This window comes from Brienomyrus brachyistius, chromosome 3 (assembly GCF_023856365.1).
Source record: "Brienomyrus brachyistius isolate T26 chromosome 3, BBRACH_0.4, whole genome shotgun sequence".
In the NCBI taxonomy this organism is placed as follows: Eukaryota; Metazoa; Chordata; class Actinopteri; order Osteoglossiformes; family Mormyridae; genus Brienomyrus; species Brienomyrus brachyistius.
The window spans coordinates 15533542-15555911 of NC_064535.1; the positions used below are offsets into that span (position 1 = coordinate 15533542).

Consider the following 22370-nt stretch of genomic DNA (forward strand, 5'->3'; position numbering starts at 1 on the left):
GTGTGTAAAACGCCTGCCCGACTGCCGCATTTCCATGAATCCGTAATTACAATCTGCAAACTTACAAAATAAAAAAAATCCTTAACATTTTCAAAGCATAAGATGCTGCACTTTATGTTTGTGTAATTGCTTTGATAGGATTTCTAAGAGTTATTTTTAATGCACACATTTTGACCGTAGGAAACCACATTTAGTACCATAAAAAAAAAACATAAAATAAGCCTTAAAGCTAAAAATCACCTTTTCCTCCTTGTGTTTCTCCTTTGGCGTTTCTTTGTCCCGCTCCTTCTCCTTTTTCTCCTTCTCTTTCTTCTTTTCCTCTTTCTCCCTTTCCCTTTCCTTGACCTTCCCTTTTTCCTTCTCTTTGTCCTTCTTTTTCTTCTTCTCTTTTTTCTCTTTCTTCCTTTCTTTCTCCTTGGCCTTATCCTTCTCCAGGAGGATGGGGGCCAGAGGAGGCAGTATCGAGGTGCTGAAAAGCGCCGGCAGGGCCTCCTTCGGGCCCAGTTGGGATGCGGAGGCTTTCTGACGCTCCTCCTTGTTCTTCTCCTTGCCCTTGTCCCGCTTCTCTTTATCCCTCTTGCTCTTCTCTTTATCTTTCTTCTTGTCCTTGTGTCTGTCCTTATCCCTTTTGCTGCCATCTTTGGACTTCACCTTCAGTATCATGATCTCGCTCAAATCCTGGGGCCTAAACAGTTCTCCCTGTTCGTGTTCCGGGCTGCCGATGTCATTCCAGGGCAACCTGGGCTCCTTGAAAAACTCCCTCTCCTTGTCCTTATTCTTGTCCTTACTCTTCTCTTTGTTCTTCCCCTTGTCACGCTCTTTCTCTTTCAGTTTCTCCTTGTCCCTTTTCTTCATCTTGGTTCTGAGTTCTTTTTTTAGCTTCTTCTTAATGTCAGTCGAAACCGTCTGCTTGGCCTTCTCCTCATACACCTTGAGCAGGGGCTCCGGGGTTGGGGGAGAGGCAGAAGCTGAGGACATATACGTAGGATTTGCAGATGGGCCGGAGGAGCCTCCTTGGTTTGCCTTCCGTATAACCTCATTAATGGAGTCATCCATCGTCCAAGAATTCATGGCGCCCAAAGCAGCACCGGCATTTGACGGAATAGGCGTTGACGTGACCCTACCAAAGCTATTTGCGCTAAGCTCCAGCCTAGGGGTCATCGGTTCCGAGATGGTTAGTCTCCTTGGACTGGAAGATAAGTCGGACTCGGAGCCTGAAGCGAATGCAAACGGGTCAGGTTCTTTCTTGGCACATGCTCTGGCAATGACAGCAGTGATAGAATCGTCTATGGTGTTGTTAGGGGGTTCGAGGCTCCCTTGTTGGATTTCCGGATGGAGTTTCTCAGGTTCTGACATAGCTGCTAGACTTGTCTGCATTTGGATGTTCTCGATTCCCATTTTGTCACTCAGAACGGCCAGGGGTGGTCTTAACTGTGCCTCGGCCTTTCCAGGGGGGTGAGATACTTTTGACAGGACTAATTTGGGACTCTTAGGGCTTTTTGGGCCCTTGGTTCGACCCGGTGACTTCTTTTTCTCCTTTTGTGCAGCTTTAGGTGAACGTATGGGGCTACTGGACCCAGAACCCAAACTAGCCCTTTTGGGTGATTTCATCTTCTGCCTACGGGGCGAGTTGATCTTGGGCTTTCTGCTTGGGATTGAGATGGGTTTGGCATCAGACGGTCTTGTGTTAGTGGCTTGTGGCCTGGAGGAGAGGGGAGGGACCTGAGATTCGTGGTACAGGTTTAGAGGGCTGGAAAAGTTGAGTGAATGGTGAGTTGGAAGCGTGCCTTGGGGTAGCTGCTGAGAATTCAGGGAGCTGAGCGGCTCCCGGGGCTCAGTCCCCCAATCCGGACTATCTGATAGGTTGACACCAGGGAGACGGGGTCTCTTAGTGGCAGGCATGAGCTCCATCGAGTCGGAACTGTCCAGGTGCCTCTTGCCAAGGTAGTTCTCATCATTGACTGCCTCGTCTTCCTCCATCTCTTCCTGCTCCTCATCCAACGGTACCTGCATGGCTTCAGCCGAGGTGCCCAAGTCTGCAAGGTTTTGCTCCTCCTCTTCCTCTGCAGGGAAAGCAAGGAATAAGTTAGATACACTATGATTTAGTGACATACATATTTAAGGTGACGGCTCCACGTTATGTTCAGTTTGATTAACAGGCGGGTTTTGAACTCCAGCACCGCATGGTTATGTGTTAACAGCCCCTGCCTTTTGGAGAATATAATTAGCCTGACATGGGCTATTGGGGTAGCGCTAGCCAACTATGTCAACAGTGCGTCATGCTACGACTCGTATCGTGTTCCACATAATTTAATGTCAGGAAATTTACTTGAAGACAGCTTATTTTTTTTCATATTGTTATTAGTACATTGTCTTGTCATGTTTATACCCCCTTTAATAATAATAATGATAATAATAATAATAATAAACAAATGGTCAATGGCTTGTCCTGATAAATGCAAACAATTCCTTATAGGCTGACCTTCTTGGCACAAGTTCAATATCTCATTTAATAACTGAATATGAGAGGGTTGTGTAATTCAGTGATTACATAATTCATAATATACACCTCAGCACGCTTCTATCAGTATGACCAAATACATGCATACCTTCTTTACTCAAGTGGGATGACGTCTAAAGAAGAGAAAAATGAGATTCCAGTCTGAGGTTTGTCGTTTACCAGGGTAACATGCGCCTGTTCTGCTGCTACACTCACACAACATAACGGGGCTAATGAGGCCGCAGAAAGGCCTGGCCTGGCCCCCTTCTTAATTACGGGGAAACAACACGGTGACGAGATAAATGACAGATGGATCCCACTAACGAGGCATCTAATAATCGTCTGGCGATACCGCTTCACGCGCATCTGCATTTTTCAATTCACTAGAACCGGGCTCGCGCGATCTTCCTAGGAACGTACCTTGTCGCAATAATGCTCGATGACTCAGCCACAACATTAAGGGCACGCTGTAATCTCCTCCTGAAGACATCCTCACTCTCCCTTTCTCCACAATGGAAACATTAAAAATGCTCCTTTAAGCTAGTAGGACCCAGAATGACATTCCCTATTATAAATAGTCTAATCTATATGGTAATACTGTTGTATTCTATAACTGTAGAATAGGGGTAAGATAACATTGTGACTTTAGGGGTCTGAGACTGCATTCTATGGTAAATTGTTATCAAAGGTTATTTGGGTTGACATTAACGGGGCATGCTGATTGGCTCTCTAGTGTTATTTATGATATGAATTATGATAACTATGATGTCTCGTCCTTGTCTTCTCTCTCCCTTTTCAACCCAGACACAATAAATTGCTATCGTTAATCACGCCTCTTTGTTCCGTTATGATTACCGTGTGGCGTAATAAGAATTTTATTTAAGAATATGGGTTTGTCAGGCCTCCCAAAAGGCAAATGAGACTGTCAACGTTTTCCCCCCCCCCCCCCCCTGACATTTAATTTGTGAAAGCGGCCGTCCGGGGGAGCGGGCGTCCCTGGGATCTCTCTCTCTCTCTGTGTCACATCCTCATCGCGCAGGTGACATCGTGTTTTCGGGTGTGCGACGTGGCAGCAGAACAAGAGAAAAGATGGCAATGCGAGTAACAGGGGCCATGCCGCGTGGATCGGAGGGGGTCAAACTCAGTCTAATCAAAAGGGGGGGGGGGGGAACGACGGTAAAAAAAAAACCACCAGAGGTGTCTCCTCCTTTCTTCCTTTTCTTTACACTCCTTGCGAGAGCTCCTGAGGTACGATTTGGATTCACTTACCAGCCCTAATTGAATGTGTCAATTACAGAAGTTGAGAAGGAGGGGGGGGGGGAATAGCGGAACTAGATAAAGGAAAAACAAAGCGGGACTTTAAAGCAAAGCTAGCTTAGGCACACATTCCAAGGTAATTAAAATGGAGAGATAAGGGTGCCGTTCGTGGGCGCAGAGAGGGAGAGCCGTGCAGAGACGGCTGTGTGATGGATCCACGCCGCTTTCCTGCTTCCGTACCCCCCAGCAATGGCTCTGCCGGCACGGTGTCGGGAAGCTGGAACGTGCGGATGCAGGGCTACGCGCCGCAGGTACGCCTTCTCCAGCTGCCTTTCATCAAACGGATCCTATCACGCGGATGCATTTTACCAATCACTCCGGGCCTTAACTACACACAGCAGCCTTCCCTACAGCCACGCTATTGAACCCAAGACAAAAACAAAAATATCAAACTGATAACCTCCACTGGTGCTGCAGTTAGATGGGATCGAGAGCTGAAATAATAAGATTTGCATTCTCAGTAACCAAAGTGAAACCACTGAAGTTATGTTGCACCATCTGGAAACGAAAATATATGGCCCACAAACCCTAAACACATGTAGTTTAACAAATCACACCAGGTTCAACCAACTTTTGAAAACATGAAATAGGAAAACACATTTGAAACAGGGCTGCCTCCATATATGTGAATTACGAGAAGGTGGAGATGTTTTCCCTCCTTTTTTGCGATGTGGCACAGAAGATTGGCACAGAGGGACGTCAATGCCTCGGGTCAGGGCTGCAGCCAGCAGAAAAACGCAGGGAGACAAGAAGACTACCTGACAGAGGCCCGCCGGTCATGCCTCACACGCTCTGCACGCACGTTCCGCACACCACCGCGAATGACCCCGTGTTCCCACGACTTTCGAAGCCGCGGGCAGTGGGCCGCTCCCGAATCATCTACGAGTAATTGTACTGTGGTATGAGCTGCCCGATTAATTGCCCCAGATAAGGCCTACTGTTCCCCTGGCAGGGGCACCATGGACAGCACATCAGCAGTAACGGTCTGGTCTGCACTGAGTCACAGAAAATATTCCAGAAAATATTGACCAATCAACAGAAAATCACATACAGAAAAGTGACCAATCAACAGCCCTTTGGAGGACAGGCCCTGGTCCCGAAGCGTCCTGCCGCAGAACGGAGACAAAATCTTCACAGGCTCTTCCATTTGACCCCAGAAATGCCAATGAAAAGAAATTCATAAAAAAAACAAGCCTTCTGTTGCACTGTGCCAAAGGATGGAAAGTTGGGGAAGCAGATGGGTGATTCTCGCGAAATTATATTTAGGAGGTGGCATGAAGCATTTTGATGAAAAAGTACATGCTATAAAAATGAGAAGGATACTGTTATAAACATCTTATCATGGGCTATCTTGCATATGTTTTAAAGTGAACATCATAAATATATTTTCTGTTGTTTTTTCACATTTAAGAGTAAAATTCTCATAACCGCAACGTGTCCATTACTGACTTTGGGTTCATTGAAATAGAAATTTTAATGTTTAAAATAAATAAAAAGGAAAAAGCTTCAGTGCAAGTAAAACTACTAACAGTTACAGTAAATAAACATGTGGTATTTGTCATTCATCGATAAAAGAAGTGAAAATATTAATGAAAAGAAATTTGTCCAAGATGAATTTTCTCATCCACCGCAAAAAATTTCAATCACTGTTTAAGTTCACAAGGAACTTACACAATCAAGGGATTTTGAAAGAGGGACACTACTGGCTGTGACACTCAAGATGGATATCAGGTAAGACGCTAATTTTTTCTCTCTCCAGAAAAAATTTAAAAGTTTGCTCATCAGAGTGCCTACACGACTTTTTGTTCCTCATTACTGATATGTGAGACCTGATAAGTTTTTAACATTTTAAAAAATACAATTATATATATTTTTTTATTGTTTTTAGACCTTAATGAGGTAAATAATAGTCAGTGAAAGTTTAGCTAGGCCTCATGGTGCCTCCACAGAGGACGAAAAAATGTAATATCACTCATACTCCGCAACAGTATTATCACTCACCGCAACAATTGAAGGTCATATAATTTTTTTGAAATGTTATACATATATATATACACACACACACACACACGTTTCAAACATGGAGATTTTGTTTTACTTCAAGCATTACTTTCATTTCTTTGTCTATGCTCAAAAATGCATTTTGCCTTCAATTCTTTTTTTCCATTTTCATGTATCAAAAACATAAGGAGAATGGTAAAATAAAGACAGTTCAGGATCTAACTAAAAGACAGCATGAGAAAAAGAAACTGGAATGGAGGAAAAATTCAGCTAAATATTATCAAAAGAAAAAACAAGTACAGTAAGACCTTGGACATTCACGAGGTTACGTTCCAGAACCTGCCGCGAATGAGGAGGATTCGTGGATGTTTGGTAGAAGCACTAAAAATGGTAACGTGCTTATTTCTAGTATAAACCCTAAATATGCTCGTCAACACACTTTACTCTTACTTAAAAGTTAGCTTAATACATTACTTTTGAAAAAAAACAAACAAATGTTTGACGTAAAAATGGAGTACAGTATCGTCTAACAATATTTGTCACACTAGCACATTTACAGTACAGTATACTAATACTAACTTATAAATCACTACGAAAATGAAACATGAACACTTCTGTAGGGTTTCCATGGATTTCCCAGAAAAGATCGCAGATGCAAATAAATTCGGTTCCAATGAAATTTTTGTGGATCTGTGAATTCGCGAATCACAAAGCGTGAATGGACAAGGGATTACTGTACAACCTCTTCTCGATTTGAGTCCAGCGTCCTCACTAAGTGAGCCAGAAAGTTGCCATGAAGAACTCCAGTCACCAGCAGATGAAAGGATAGACCTGACAGGACCAGTAGAAGTATCCACCCCCAAGAGAATATATCCAGCAATTAAAAAAAAGAGCGGACATCAAAACTTACAAGCAAATTGATAACCAAACTGAAGTATACAGAGGAAAAACTAAAGGAAAAGACTAAAGAACTACATAATCTGAACAGAAAAATGAAAAGACTCCAGGCTCAAAGGTTGAAGATGGTGAACTGGCAGCCTGGAAATGCTTCACAAAAGGTTGTTAGTGCTATAATTTTATGGACAAATGATTGTATGAACTTTTTCATAAAATAAATATATTCTTTAAATTGCGGTATTATGTTAAATATGTCAGCAAAGCGCAGAATCGAATTTAATAACACCATTCTCATCACCGCAATATGTGTTTATTAGCAAATTATTTAATTATTAGAAAATGATAATTAGTTTGTAATTGTATTTACACAATTTATAGCACTTCTTATTTAATCTTTGTTACAGAAAAAATATACATGTCAGTTTTCAGTAAAATATCCTAAAAAAACAAGATGTAAATCGTCAAGTATGTTGTGGTAATGAGAGAAACGAAGAAAATGATAAAACATAATAAATATAAAAAGGCAATGTCTCCTGAATTACTTATACCTCTGAGCAAGAGTGTTAACAATCTACTTTAAAAATTACCAAAAATATACATTTTAAATCATATATTTAATGTAATGTCATGTTGTGGTAATGATATTTTTTTCTGGACTTCATGTCTAAAATACCAGTAAATATATAGAAAATATATATTTTTTTAATGTGAAAATATTATTTTTATTAAGTTAAGTTCATGTCGGATTCATTTAAATCTGGATTTCATGAGAATCACCCGGATAAGAGAGAAGGCTAAGGGAATTCCACCCCTTAGACCCCCTACACCACCCACCCCCCCAAGCATGGGGGAGAGGTTGTCATTGACAGGTGCCGCTCTACTGACAAAAGAGCCTCGTTACAGCACAACAATGATAAGGGCAGGTGATCTCCAGAATGCCCCCCCGCCCACTCCCGTCACACATGCTATTATGTCAGCCATGATGTGTGTGGACAATAAGGGCTTTAACATCAGCCTAAAACATCCTGTCGACTGAAGGCAGGGCAGCTGGGTGCTCACTGTGTGTGTTAGGTGGGGAGCGGGGGGTGCTGACTGATCTCCCTAATGAAGACTTGAAGCATGTGTGAATGTGCCACTTCAATCCACCTGAGACCATAATGGGGGCCTGATTGTGGCCCCCGGATGATGCCCCGCCCCCCCCCGCCCCACAGGCCGCTTTCAATGAAACACCTGTAGGACACTGCACTTCATATCAGATGAACGTCGCTGGTCATAGGGGTGTCTGGGCGGGAGGTGTCCTGGCTAGCGTCCGGAACACTGCCACCTCATCCAAGCATCGGACCACACCCCAGCCACCGAGAGAACCAACGTGAGGGACTCGACGTCATTGGCGTGCTGACGCCGCTAACAGCCCGCATGGGCAGCAGAAGCCCTCCTCGGGGGTCCAAGCAACACGCTTCGCTGTTTTAATATCAATCCTCTGACTGTATCGCTTTATGTCGTGCGTCACGGTTTACGGTCAGATCAATGCCACCTAAGATCTAGTCACAGCAAAACTGCCCTCTTCTCGTGTGTATTGCCTGTAGAGCACGGGAGGTTTATTTTTTTTTTTTATAAAAACATAAATTGCAAACATACTACAGACGCATCTGGATAACATCAAACGCTGCGGCAGAAGAACGAACGAACTATGAAGGAAACGGACTTGTGACTTCCAGTAATTCTGTATGAAACGATCGACTCCCAGCTGATTCGACCCCCCACCACCCCCACAAAGCCTCACCGCTCCTACAATACGGACACAGTCGCATATTTCATATTCCGGGAACATTGTTATGCAGCTTCACCGGACAGGTCCGAAACCCAGAGAAATGCAGGGACTCGACACGCCGACACCAGCCGCCGGTGACATGTGGCAAGAGGAGCACGGCACGTGGGGCGGCCAGGAGGGTGGGAAGCGGCCGGCCTAGAAAGTAAATACGGGCTTTCACGCTCCGGATCCTAACGCCGTTTGCCCCAATCCAACCGTATATTTACAGATAAAGGTCCCCATCCAAGAAATATCAGACAAAAAAAGCAAAGTACACAAGGAAAAGTCATGGAGAAGTAAGGCGGGGGGGGGGGGCTTTAATGTGAACTAGCGAGGTGAAGGGGCCACCCTGTATACACAGGAAGGGCCAGACAGCAAACCTCCATATGAGAGCTATAACAAAGACCCCGAGACTGACCAGTGCTTTGGCAAAACAGCATTGCAAGAGCGGATTGGTCAGAGTGGGACGGATGGAGAGAGGGAGTGTGGGATGAAGACAGAGAAAGGGGAAAGGACAAAAGGAGGAAAGAGAGGATACATATGAATGAAGAGGGCGAGAGGGACAGAGAGCGGGGGAGAGACGGAGAGGGTGAGAGAGGGAAGGGGGAGAGAGGAAGAGGGAGCAGAGAGGAAGAGGGAGGAGAGAGGGAAGAATGGAGATGAGAGGGAAGGAGGGTGAGAAAGGAAGATTGAAGGAAAGAGAAATGCAGTGAGGAGAGGGAAGAAGAGTGAGAAATGCAGTGAGGAGAGGGAAGAAGGAAAAAGCGAGGGAGAATGCAGTGAGGAGAGAGAAAAAGGAAGGAGAGAGGGTGAGGGAAGTAGACAGAGAGAAATGGGGTGAGGAGATAGGGAAGGAGGGTGAGAGGAAAAAGGAAAGGGCGGAATGGAGTAATGACAGATGGAAGGAGGGAGAAAGGGAAGGAAAGAGGGAGGAATGGAGAAAAAGAGGGAAAGAGAGCGAAAATGGAATGAGGAGAGAGGGAAGGAGGGAGTGGAAGAGCAGATAGAAGGGGAGTGGGGAGAAAGAAGGAAAGAGATGGAGAGACGAGAAAAGGGAGAGGGGAAAGAGGACAGAGAGAGGGAAGAAATGAAAGGTGGGGTGAGGGAGAGTGTAGAGCAGACACAGGTACATGCGGCGGCTCCATCCTTGGGGGGGGGGGGGGGGGGATTTCCCAGCAGCACCAAGTGACATTGCTGCTTAACTGCCACTCGCAGCTAGTACATCCATCATTAAAAATGCAATCACACTCTGATGAAATTCACACACACTGACCGGCCAAAAAGAGTTGCCATTTGAATTTATATCAGCAAATACTTCAGCCAATGACTGGATCATTAATACCGCCCAGTAACATTATGCAGCAATAAAATAAAGTCAGTTGAGTACCTGAATCCACAGGCCAGGTTACACCTCCATCCATCATGAATGGATTTTTTTCTTCCCTGTCGGCATGGGCATATTCCAGGAGAATGCCAAGATTCACTGGGTTAAAACTGTCAAAGAGTGGTTCAGGGAGCGTGAGGAATCATTTTCATGTATGACTTGGTCACCACAGAGTTGTGACCTTAACGTCATTGAAGGTCTTTGGGATGAAGGAGGCTTTATGAAGTGGCTCGACTCACTTGTCAATATAAGATCTCAGTGAGAAAATAAATGATGAAAACAGAAAATAAAGGAAAATGAAGGGTGAGATGCTCGTGGAAACAAAGCCATGACAAATGTGACATAATCAAAGCTAAAGGCCGTCCAACGAGAAATTCAAATGGTCCAGGCTGTGTATTTCATCAGCAGACGGATGAATCAGGTAACCTTCAGCATTTTCGATATACAGTTTCACCCGATACTAGAAGAGCGAAAACGTGACCAACATGATGACAGGACGAGCCTTACTGGATGTACATGACATTGGGAGTCACGCTGTGCCTGACCGCAGGTATGAGCAAGCAAGACTCTCCAAACAGGGGTACAGCCCAGCCCAAACAGGAGCGCGCTCACAGGAAAAGGCGTTCCCGCTATTCAATGTCAGCGCTGTTCACGCCGGCAGGTGCGAACACCATCCCCGCTGTCCCTTCCTTCCGGCGCCAGACGGGCTGTTTACCTTAACTCATTATGGTACCCCCCACCCCCACAGATCCTGACCCCCTCACAGTCTTTTGTTATGATTTCAGAGACATAACATACGGTTCAGTTGGATGGGGGGGGTGGGGGTTCTGTAGACCCCCAGGTCAGGCCGACTTCAGAGCCAGGACTGGTGGGGGGCGGGGGGCAGACTTGCCAAGCCCCGCCTCGCTCACACCGGAACACAGCACCCTGCTCCATCCTCCATGCCATGCGGTAGCGATGCCGTCCGGCGATTGTGAAACCGCAGTCCTGCACCCACCCCCCCCCCCCCGCCCGACCCGCCTAAAACAAAGCATTCCCAAGGTCCTGCTCTGCCCAGAGCCTGGCGCCGGTGCTGCGGCGGCGTGACGAAGACCGGTCCCATCACGCTCAGGTGACGAGCCAAAGCAAGCCACACTTCCCGGGACCTTGCCGTCAACCGTGAAGACGACGAAAACGGCTTTGGGCGGGCGCTCAGCCGTCCCGTGTGGCCGGGATCGTTAGGAAAACAGCTCCAATTGCCAAACAAGCCCCCCGGTTCCCCCCGCCCCCCCCCCAACGGTAATCTTCAAGGTTATACATCTAAGGACTAAAAACAGAAAGCGCCTTACAGTAGTAGCTCTGACGATTCCTGTGAGGAGAATCCACCTCCCCCCCCAGACATCTCCACTGAGAGGCCACATTGGACCCCCCCCCTTAGAGCAGGCCTATCCTTGACCTGTGGCTGTACCAGTTGAGGCAGGAGCGGACAGGACACAGGACAGGAGCATAATTAAGTGCTTACATCAAGGCTGGAACATTCTACCGCATTTCAATTGTTACCAGCTTTTTATTTATTTAAACCCTAAAAAGAGTTTTTTTTTCCCTGAAGAAAAAAAAAAAACGAACCATTTCATCTGACTTCAAAAAGGAGCAGAAGAAAGAGTCCGGAACGGCAGCCGGGGCGGGAACGTCAAAAATAAGGGGGCTCTCACAGCAATTAGCTACAATCAATTTTTATCTCGTGAGATTTTCGGAGCGCATCTAAAGAAAATGTTTGCGTTTGAAAAAATCCATCAAATAAACAAGATAAGGTGAAGCGGGGTTGGGGAGGGGGGCGGTCACACGGGCCGCGGGTCTGCTGTTTGGGCTAATGGGCCGGCAGGGCCCAGTGGGCCAGGGGGCGCCGGTTCCAGGTTTGGGCAGGAGATCCAGAAGGATGATAGAGAACAGAGACGACGAGCCTGTGGATGCAGCTTTAAAGGAGTTTCCACTTTCAAAATTATATATATATATATATATATATATATATATATATATATATTATATATATATACACACACACACACACACACACACACACACACACACACACACACACACAAAATAAAAAATCTTTTTTTAATAAAATGAACAAACAGTAAAATGGCTGACGTGATTCACCCCCCCCATCCGCGCAGCTGCTGGCACCTCGACTCACCTTGACCTCCCCCAGAGATACGCTTGGTGTGACGGGGCGGCCCGAGACCCAGCCTGACCGGAACGTGGAGAACCTGAGAGCAGTGCAGGAGGAAAGGCGCCTGCAGCATTCGCGGTATGTGGCGCCGATGCTCATAAGGATGGCTAATGGCCGCCGGCTATGCGGACCGACGGGTTTCGCTGGTTCCGGCTGGCCTGAGTCGACCCCGCATGGCTCCGGAGCTGCGTCACGCGTCCCCCGTGGGCTCGGATACCAGGAAGAACACGTCCGTGATCTCATCCGGAAGAATTCCCCACACGCCTTGGGGAGCTCCGGATTCCCAGCCAAAAGTAGCCGAGGACTCTTCCATAAGACATGACCTCCCACAAGGTGAGAGGTTACAGAAACTGCATTGACAGGGGAGGGGGTGTCCCAGAAAGCACCCCCTCCCGGATGCATAACAAAACAAGTTACGACAGGTCATCTACGTGAATCGGTCCAGACTCTATTTATTTGTTTAATTTACATGCCCCATACACCTTTTCCCTTCGTTAAATAGGCGACTGCTTCTAATTAAGTTAAATAAATAAACCGTCTGCTATTTCCATTTAGAAAATAACGGCTGGTTTTAAAGCATATTTTTCTTTCCTGGAGACCACGTGGAGCCCGTCGGCCGCGGCTGGGATTCTGGAGCCAGACGAGCCCCCCCCCCACCCGCCCCTTGTGCCCCTCTGCGCTTGCCGTCGGCCGCGTCTGCTGACAGCTTCATTAGTGTGTTTATTAGTCTCGCGCCCGCGCTCTCGAGCCCGCTGTCAGGCACTGTCACTCACACGGTTTCCCCGGTGCTGCTCGACTCACTGCATACATCAGGGTGGGGAGGGAGGGGGCGAATAGAACTAGAAAGTGTTTTCGCAAGATTCGGAAGGTTCTGTGGCTGTTTGAATCGGCTCCAGCCTGTGAACTTCTAACCCCTCACCTGAAAGGGAGGCATGAGCAGGCGGCAGGTATCCAGGCGGCCGGCATCCGGCATGCGGGACCCAGCTGCCTGGGTGGGGTGGGGTGGTGCCAAGCGTGAGATAAACCAACCACCCTGCTCAAGCTCTAGCACCTTCCCCAGAGGGATGCTGTAGTTACAGGCACGTAGCCGTGTGCGTGCGTGTGGTGTGTGGTACATGTGTCTGTGTGTATGTGTGTGTGCGCGTGCATGCATGCGTGCGTGTGTGTATGCGTGACTGCTGACTTCTGGGGGGGGGGATAGCCCAAACACGGTGGCGCCAGGAGCCTGATCCACCCCGAAGACGGAGAAGGTTCCGGCTCAGTGACCGAAAACAGGTGCAGTGACTGTCTGCTCACCTGGAGGAATTCGAAGGTGACGGAGGAGTCGCCCAGGTCCGGAAGTGACCCCTCCTCACCCGCTTTAATTACCATCCCCGACTAACGACGCTGTTACTCACGTCCCCTTAAGCGACCGATAAACCCACAAACTTAAAAACAGCCAATTTATTCCTGGATTTCTGAAAAAAAAAACACAGAAAACGCGTAAAACATCCACTGAACGAAAATAAAGCCGGTTGTGAGTCTGTCTCCCTCGTCGACCGTCTGGCCCGGGGAGCGGCGTAAGCGATACCGCTGTGCCGTCTCTGCTCTTTATTTAAAATACCGCTTAGGCTCAAATAAGATGAAGGCTGTGCGCGGATAAGTGCTTTATGCCAGGTTAGCAGCTACAAATACGCTGATTGGATTAACCTCGCATTGTTTTCCTCCCCTGAATTCTAACCCTAATAGAATCACCCTTTGTGTATGGAGCACGACACAGAGGCACAGGTTACTTCACGATGATGACGATGATGATGATGATGATACTAATAACACAAACAATAGGCATGCAGCCGTGCTGGTGCTCAGATCCCTATAAGAAGAAGAGCATTACAGGCCCTGCCACACCGGTTGCATATTCCCTGCTTCTGGGAGCCACTCCGGCCGTCTGCAAGCTGTTAAAGTCCCGGCAGCCGCCTTTCCCGCTCCTCTGAAATGTAGACCGGCCGCCGTGGCAGAGGTCAGCTGACAGGGGCCATACAGCCCCCGAAAGTCGATAACAAACCTCTTCCTGTCAGAAACAATCCGGGAGGGAGGTGTCTGGCAGGCTGTCTGTACTCTAGGGCGGGGAGGGGGGGAAGGGCTCTCTTGTACCTTGGAGGGGGGGGTCGGATAAGGAACAAAGGGGGGTGTTTTGTGCAGGCTGCTCAGGTTGTCAATGGCCGCCTTTTAATTCTGCCTGGCCATGGCCCACCGTCCAACACAAATAAAACACAGAGTTCTGGCTGCCCGGCTCCTGCAGCGCCAGCCCCAAACGGGCCACTTAAACTATTAGCCGCTAAAAATAGTGCGGGGCAGGGCTGCCACCCGCTGGCCCGCTGCTGTTTGCTCTCATTAGTCCTTCTAATTGCCAGGTTTACAAACATCTTGCTTCCTCCCCAACATTTGAAGCCATTAACCCAGGGGAACCCCTCCCCCCCACCACACACACACACACACACACACACACACAACCCCGTGCACAGATACAGATCCCTGTGGTACCGTGGAAACCGGACCAAAGTGTGCAGGATCAGAGGGTGCAGCAGATCCAAGGAATATCCGGCAGACCGTGGATACGCTGCGGTTCACAAATTACTGCCTCAGCTTGGTCAATGGCCGGGAAAGCGGAGCCAGGCCATTGGAGGAGCCATGGAGTTTTAGAGAGTGGGTCTCCTGCTCGCCTGGAAGCCATGAAGCAGCACTGAGCCTCAGCGTGATGCCTGTATCAAGAGCAGCGCACAGGTCGAGATGGGGTTAAGCCCTGCCCCCATCACGCACCCACCTCCCACCTGACCCCAGGGCTGCTTCCATTTGCTCTGGGTGCGTTCCTGCCCGTGCCATTTAACATAATCATCCCAGTGGCGATTCGCTGACCAATCCAGAGACTGCAGTGTATTTCTATGGACAGTCATGATTAATCATCCTCCACAAGCGACCACAGTCATGATCATCAAGAGCAGTGTTACCCAACACGGTGCTCGCGGACACAGACATGGTCCGTGTTTTTTGCTCCATCCGAGCTCCCTGCCAGACAGTGCACATTTTTGCTCCATCCGAGCTCCCTGCCAGACAGTGCACATTTTTGCTCCCTTCCAGCTCCCAGTACCTGAGGACCAGGTTGGGAAAAACTGCAGAGTAACAGAAGATGCCATTCACAGGTATATCTTCAAAAAACATCGCATTTAACATTCCACCAAAATCATCAAGGCTAATCCCACATGTACTCCGGTTCGCTTACGGCACTTTCAAAGGGGACTGCAGCCGAGGAAGTAGCAGTTAAGTTAATTCTATTTTGTCCTTTTGTTTTATGTTAATTTCCTCCCCATTACGGCCTTCCTGGTGTCTAACCCATGATACTCACTAAACTCAGTGGGAGGAAAAAGCAAATGGCCGCTGCCCAGGAGCACAGAATCCTGCTGTGAGGGGTTTTGACTCTCGGACCTACTGACTCTGACTCGCCATGGGGCCACAGATGGACACACGCGCTGTGACATTCCACCCTACATGCGACGGCCCCCCGGCGCCACTGCCACCTTTCAGGGTCAGGAAATCCCTTGATTGGGGTGCATTAGCCTGGCTCATGAAGCAGAGGGTCGGGGGGGGGGGGATTCAGCAGAATAGAGATGGGAGTGTCACAAAGGGGGCACACAAATCCTGCACTCTCACCCCAATGACTCCATAAGACAGCCAATAGGGGCAGGAAATACCCCCCCCTCCTCAACTCAAATTATGGTATTTTGCATCTGCTGAGATATAAACACAGAAAAACTGCGTGCGAGCCGAGACAGAAATGCTGTAAGTGACACTGGGGTGTTTGCTGCAGTCGCCCCCGAGCAGGGCCACGGTGCTCCTGGGTGGCACAGGTAAACGCGGGGGGGGGACACGCCCATCCTCCTCCTCTATGTGCCTTTCCAGTCATTTCCGTGGGTTGCCGTGGCGATGGGCGGCCGATTACTAGCCGCGGGCCGTCGCTTTTATCTGAAATGAATCTTTCCTCTGGAAGAGGGGCCCGCTGGGCCTGCCGCTGGCCCTCCACGGACACTGGGATTGCAGGGGGGAGGGCTCCCACAGTTCTATAACGGGATGGTGGGGGCCAGGTTGCTTGCAATAAAGGCACCTCACTCAGTCCAAGCAACTCACCCAGCTGTAGAGCCAACACTGCCGGACGCACAGGGTGTAAACAGCTCAGTGTCGCGGCTGGGTCACAGCGCTGGGGCCGTACGAGGCTCAGCCACGCAGGCTGCCACGCCAGTGTGAATATGACTCACGAGGCAGAAAAGAACGCTCAGACACTTTAACGGAAAAGGGAGGGGGGGCAGACCTCTGTGAGTCAAGGAGGCCACACTGCTGGTCTGTGTAGTGGGGGGGCTGATAAGCTGTGCCCAGTCGGATGTGTCCCTACGATGCCAAAGTAATCAAGCAGCCGAACCGGAGAACAAAGGTGATGAAAGATGAAGAGAACAAATAGGACAAATGAAGGTGCGTGTGCTTCTTGGCCTCCTGCCTCACGGAGGGCTGAGCACCCGCTCACTCGCTGACCGAAAGAGCAGGGACACATTCACAACTGATGCATCTCTACGCGTGATGGAAGTACAAAAGCGAAAAAGTCATTTGAAGACCAGGTTTGCCACCTCCATAGCCTCGATGTGGGAGGGCTGCGGTGAAAGCCCCAGAAAGACGGCAGATACAGAAGGAATGATGATGGATACGAGCGAGCCAGCGGCCATCGTGGCAGGTGTGGCCCTCTGTGAGGCCCCGGGGCCCCTCATCACGCCACATTCTGCTCTAGCTGGGGGGGCTCAACATCAGCCCAGGAGAACAATGAGAGCCAGCCCAAGTCACGAAGGGGCTGTAGGGACCACCTGCATAGCGCCCCAAACACCCCCTCCCCCCCAACATAACAAATAACACTTATCGCTCGCAGTTCCCAGTGCCCGTTACGCCCGGCGCCGGCCTTCCGCGGCTCCGTTTTGCTCGTTTCTTTGCGGCATATGAGCTGAAAAACATTTTTTTTCCCCCCAAATCTGGACGTACACATGAAAGGGGAGAGCCGGCCCAGACCTGCCGGTCACATGACCGCACGGCCCGCAGCTCATTATTAAAAGCAGTGCGCTCCCGCGGCAGAGATTCGCCAGTGCGGCGGGGTTCCGACACGGTCCGCTGGCCAGGAGCTGTGACACACAGATACCGCCGCGCTGAAATTAACGTTTGCAACATGGGCGGCAAAGAAAGTAAATAAACTTCATTACAAATTACTGCCGAGCTCGTCAGCTGCGCCGCGAATCTAAGGCAGAGCAGGGCCTCAAATCGGGGGGCTTCCCCACCCCGCCGGTCCCATCCGCCCGCTTTCACCACCCTCCTTCACAAACCGTCTCCCCGTCTTTGAGATTCGGCTAAACAAACGCAAGAAAGAGGCTCCTGACGGTGTCCGGGCAGCTGGTAACCGCCGGACCAAAAACGCCAGAGTAGAAGGTCTGGGGGGGGGAGTTCAAGCCCCAAGCAAATGGAGAACCAGCAGGGGGGGGGGGGGGGGGCGCTCACGGAACATGCTCAGCGCTCTGCTCACGTTCACGTTCAGGGGCTTCAGGCCTCTGCTGACCGCATGGAAAGAGCATTAAAATCGCAGGGAAAATACAGGAAAGAACATAGCAGCCATTCCCCACTGTGACACACCGTCGCGGCCATACCGCCTTCGCAGCCTCCCACACTGGGGGCCTGGAGGCCAGAAGGGTGTGTGTGTGTAGATGGGGGCACCAAAAATCTCAATACTAACAGTGGACAAATGAAAAACGTACATTCAGCCTCGGCAGTGGGGGGGGGGGGAGAGGGGGAACAGAGGCTGGGAGCAGCGGCAAAGAGGAATTTCCACAGCGAGAGAGCAAGTGGCCCGGCCACCAGTGAGGGAGGCGGATTTACGCTGAGGGTGGGGGAGGCCAGGTGATGGCGCCATCCTGGTTAACAGCTCCACCCACTCAGGTGGGACAGCATCAGACCATCAGCGGCTCCTACTGCCCTTGCCCTGACGTTACAGGCTCATCCACACTGTGATAAATCATTTCCCAAGTGTTTGATTTTAAACCCCCCCAAACACATACATACTGAACCACATACACACACATTACACTTTATTTCAATTAAACTACCGGCAGTAACTTTAACATACTCATGCGTTAATGTTCTCCAAAAGCAGGCAGGAGCTGCAGGGTTACTTAAAACACACTCACACCTCCCAGAACAGCCTCTCAGGTGTCGGGGGGGCTGTGACCCCTGTTCAGAAACCCCGTAAGGCGGGGGCAGGAAGGGGGGGGGGGGGGTTGCTGCGCACATCCACGACCCCTTCAGATCTCTATGAGCAGGGACGGCATTTTTCGAGTAAGACGCTTTCGGAAGACGTGATGGGAAGGGCAGGCTCACTGCGGCCCCTGGGGCCCCTGCTTCTCAAGGGGGGGCTCCTGAATCAGCAATGCCGAGACCCGGGAGGGGAGATGAAGGTCATTAGCAAATTACACACCGGTAAGTCTCAGCCAATCTAAAATCCCATTTAAATTTGAGTATCCTGGAGGGGGGGGGGCTTTAAATCCTTGGGTAACCTGCAATACACACATGCCCACCCCCCTCCCTTGATCTCCGTATATTTCTCTGCACACGTATGGAGGTCTGTGACCTGTAAGTTTTAAATATTGGCTGATTTTAATAAAACTTCATATCGCCTGGATTCTTTTGCACCATTAAAATACATGAAACAGTAAACTGCAGCCACATGAACCCTCCAGTACAGCAGGTAAGGGAACCTGAGAGGATGAACAGCAGGAGAGAAGAGGTGAGATTTCCCACAGCGCCCCCATTCTGCCACCCTTGTACTTCACTGCAAACAGCCACATAGTGAAATCTACATCTTAACCAGCCTGCCCCTGACCCACTGGTCTCATCTGAATCTGGGCCCAATCCCACCATCATTCGATATTGATTCCCCCCCACACCCCCCTAAAAAAAACCTCAATCTGCACTCTCAATGGGCTCCATCCAGTTGCAGAGCCAAAACCTCCTCTTCAATCCCGAGCTGACATCTCACACTGCCTGAGGCGGCCCCTCCTCTGGGAATCAGTGGAGGCGGTCTGAGCTGAGATGTCCAAAAGAATCGGAACCATGATGCACAGAACAGCCCCCCCCCCCCCCCGCCCCCACCCCTCAAAGTCACCCATCCACTGGACAGAAGCATGATCGGGATTCCAGACGTTAGCAGAGGAGGCTTGTGTCCATTTTTACAGTCAGGATATCACCACAAGCCACGTTTTCCCCTGCCCCACCTGCAGAGGGTGCCAATGCGCACACACACACACACACACACACACACACACACACACACACACACACACACACACACACACACACACACACACACACACCCGCCCCCCAAATCAGAATCACGGCCGAAGGATCCCGCCGGTCAGACGTTTTCCGCCTCGCGAAAATAAGCGTGAACAAAACAACCGCTGGCTTTCCATTTTTCCTTCAAAGGCAGGAAGGGATTGAAACAAACGAGCCGTGAAAAAGAGAAATAAAACCATAAAATCGAGGCATTAAACCGCGCGACGGAAAGCATAAACATTTACAGTGTCAGTAATTTGAAAATATCAAGCTCTGCCGTTTTTTTTTTTTTAAAAAAAGAAACAAAATATTTCCCTAAAGAGACGCGCTAGCTTGAAACTAGCGAGGAACAGCACCTAGCAGGACAAGGATACCTCCCACGGCCAGGGGAACCGCTGGCCTTTCACAGCGGACTGGATTACCGGCAGCGCGCGTGTGGAGCATAGATCTAAAGGGAACTAGATTTGTTTCGTGAATGTTTTTATGCAGCACAAAAAGGCAGGCTATGGATAGCAGCTGAATGCTCCCTGCCACGTTCTGTCCATTGTCAATACTTGGGGGGATGGAGGGGAGCTTTCAGAGGGTCTATTCTGCCAGCCGACAGGAGGGAGAAAATTAAACCACGAGTCAGAATTTAGGCAGCGCCACATCTGAGTCAATGTACAATGAATAACATCCTCTCATGATCTAGAAAAAAAATGAAGAAAATGAAGGCCAGCTCACTGCCCACAGAATTTTAAAGGAAAAGACTGACACCAAGAAAGGACTGCAAGAAGCCTTTTTCTGTTACACTAGGCAGCCATGTCCACACTTGACTGGGAGCGCGACTTTGCCTGGCATATTGCATGGTGCAACAGTGCCACCTAGCAGGCCATAGATAGCAATGCAACACAACCTATTTAAATAGTGTCAAAATAAAATCACATTATATAACATACACTCTCGTCCAGCGAAATAATCCTTTATTAAAATAAAAGGATTCTTTTTTAATTAAATGTTCTAGAGAAGCACTTTCACAGGCACAGCTAAATGAATAAATTCAGGCAAACATTGCACACTATGCATTACACAGTATTTCAACTCCAAAAACTGGAAGATTGTGCTTGTTTTGGCGTACAGGGTAAAATATTAATTTACTACACCTTGTATACTCAGTCCTTATCCTATAAATCTGCTAAGTCAATATCTTTTAAAGTGACAGTCACTCCTGAGCAAAAATAATAAAAAAAGCCTTACAAAAATATTCCATCATCTCCATTAAAAGAAAAAACCCACAAAACAGGAACTAGCGATTCAAATTACAGACTGATAATCCTACACAAATTGGCCTTATTTCAGTTCAGACCACATTCATAGCTTTGGCAATGAAGAGAAGGACAATGTTACTTAAAAGTGCTTTAATATTTGTTTGTGGAGAGGGTCAGTGTTAAACTTGAAATAACATGCCGTGCTGTGCAAGTCTTAGGCAGTAAAAGAAAATGAGGTTTAAATGAGCTTCACATCAGTGTAAAAATATGATACGTCTGTCTGTCACTTCAGAACCTCTGCTAAAGTCACTCAAGTGTTTGGATTAACCATGCAATAAACACATTAAAAAAAAAAAAAAAAAAACTCGACCACTAGCACACCATGTTTGGCTAATGGATACCTCATTGAGTTAACTAATTAAGGTAATGAATTAACTGAGATGGTGAACTTTAAGGAATACATGGAATGGCTGGTTGCTCCTGAGAAAGGTTTTTCTTTGCCTTTTCTTGGCTGACATTTAAGACAAATACAATTACTGATCTACATCCATGTCTTAGCAACAAATACAGGTAAGTCTCCATTCCAAATGTCAATAAATACTTTTTTTTTTCAGAAAAGGAGATGCTGTTGCTCCTAAATGCTGCCAGCAGAAGCTCAGCACTTCATCAGGCCAGACTTCCGAACAAACGTGCGGATGAGAGTAACCTAATTCCGGTCGTTTCCGCACGCCGTCCCGCCCGCCGCTGCTGCTGTTTGGGCCCCGGTATTTTATCGCTGGCGGTTCAGCACATGCCGGCTGGGGTGACGGATGGCACAGCGGGGGGGGGGGAGGGGGGCTTTCACGCTGCGGCCACATGCTGGGATCCCCTCGCCTCGCTCACGGCGGGACTGACAGGATGTCTCGGGGGCTCCCCTGACCCGAGGGGGGGGCAGGGGGAACGCGGCGGGAAGCCCCCGTCCTCCCGGACCCGAAAAGCCACGGCGCGTCGCCCCCCCGCTGCTGGGCCTGCAGTGGAGGAAAACGGTTCTGACAGACGGCCCCCGTGGCCCCACACCGGGCCTGTCGGTGTTGGGTTCGACCCATCTATCACGGGCCGGAGGAGCGTAACCAAACCCCGAAATGAAATCGCACACGGCCTCAAAGCCCAGGTACAGTCGTGAGATGCAAGCAGCACATCACTGCGCGTGCATGTGCGCGCGCACACACACACACACACACACACACACACACACACATACACACACACACACACACACAACCTGAACCCCTAACCAGCCTTAACCATAACCATAAGTAACCAAACAAAATACAAGACCTTAGGCATTTTTAGTTTGGCATTTTTTGATTGCATTCACAAATTTTTATAAAATTTTTCATAAAATTACATGGTGGGGGCATTTGGCAATATATACATGACTCCCCCCCCCAACACACACATTCACAGTGACATGCTAATTAAGGAGACACTCACAGAAAGACACAAACAGAACTCCCAGGCGGCAAACGACGCAAATGTCACTTCACATCACACGTTAAACCATCTAAAATAAATCTCACGCCCAGAGTACGATCTGCTTTGTGTGTGTGTGTGTGTGTGTGTGTTTTATCATA

At 48.8% G+C, this 22370-nt stretch overlaps 1 protein-coding gene across 1 annotated transcript in view; it reads right to left on the reverse strand.

Annotated features, from left to right (window-relative positions):
* LOC125738103 (transcription initiation factor TFIID subunit 3-like) overlaps positions 1–22370 on the reverse strand; it is a 35614-nt gene that overhangs the window by 8587 nt on the left and 4657 nt on the right. The window contains exon 3 of the mRNA XM_049006720.1: positions 241–2063. Within this exon, the coding sequence (XP_048862677.1) occupies positions 241–2063 (1823 nt within the window). The remainder of the gene's footprint in view (positions 1–240; positions 2064–22370) is intronic.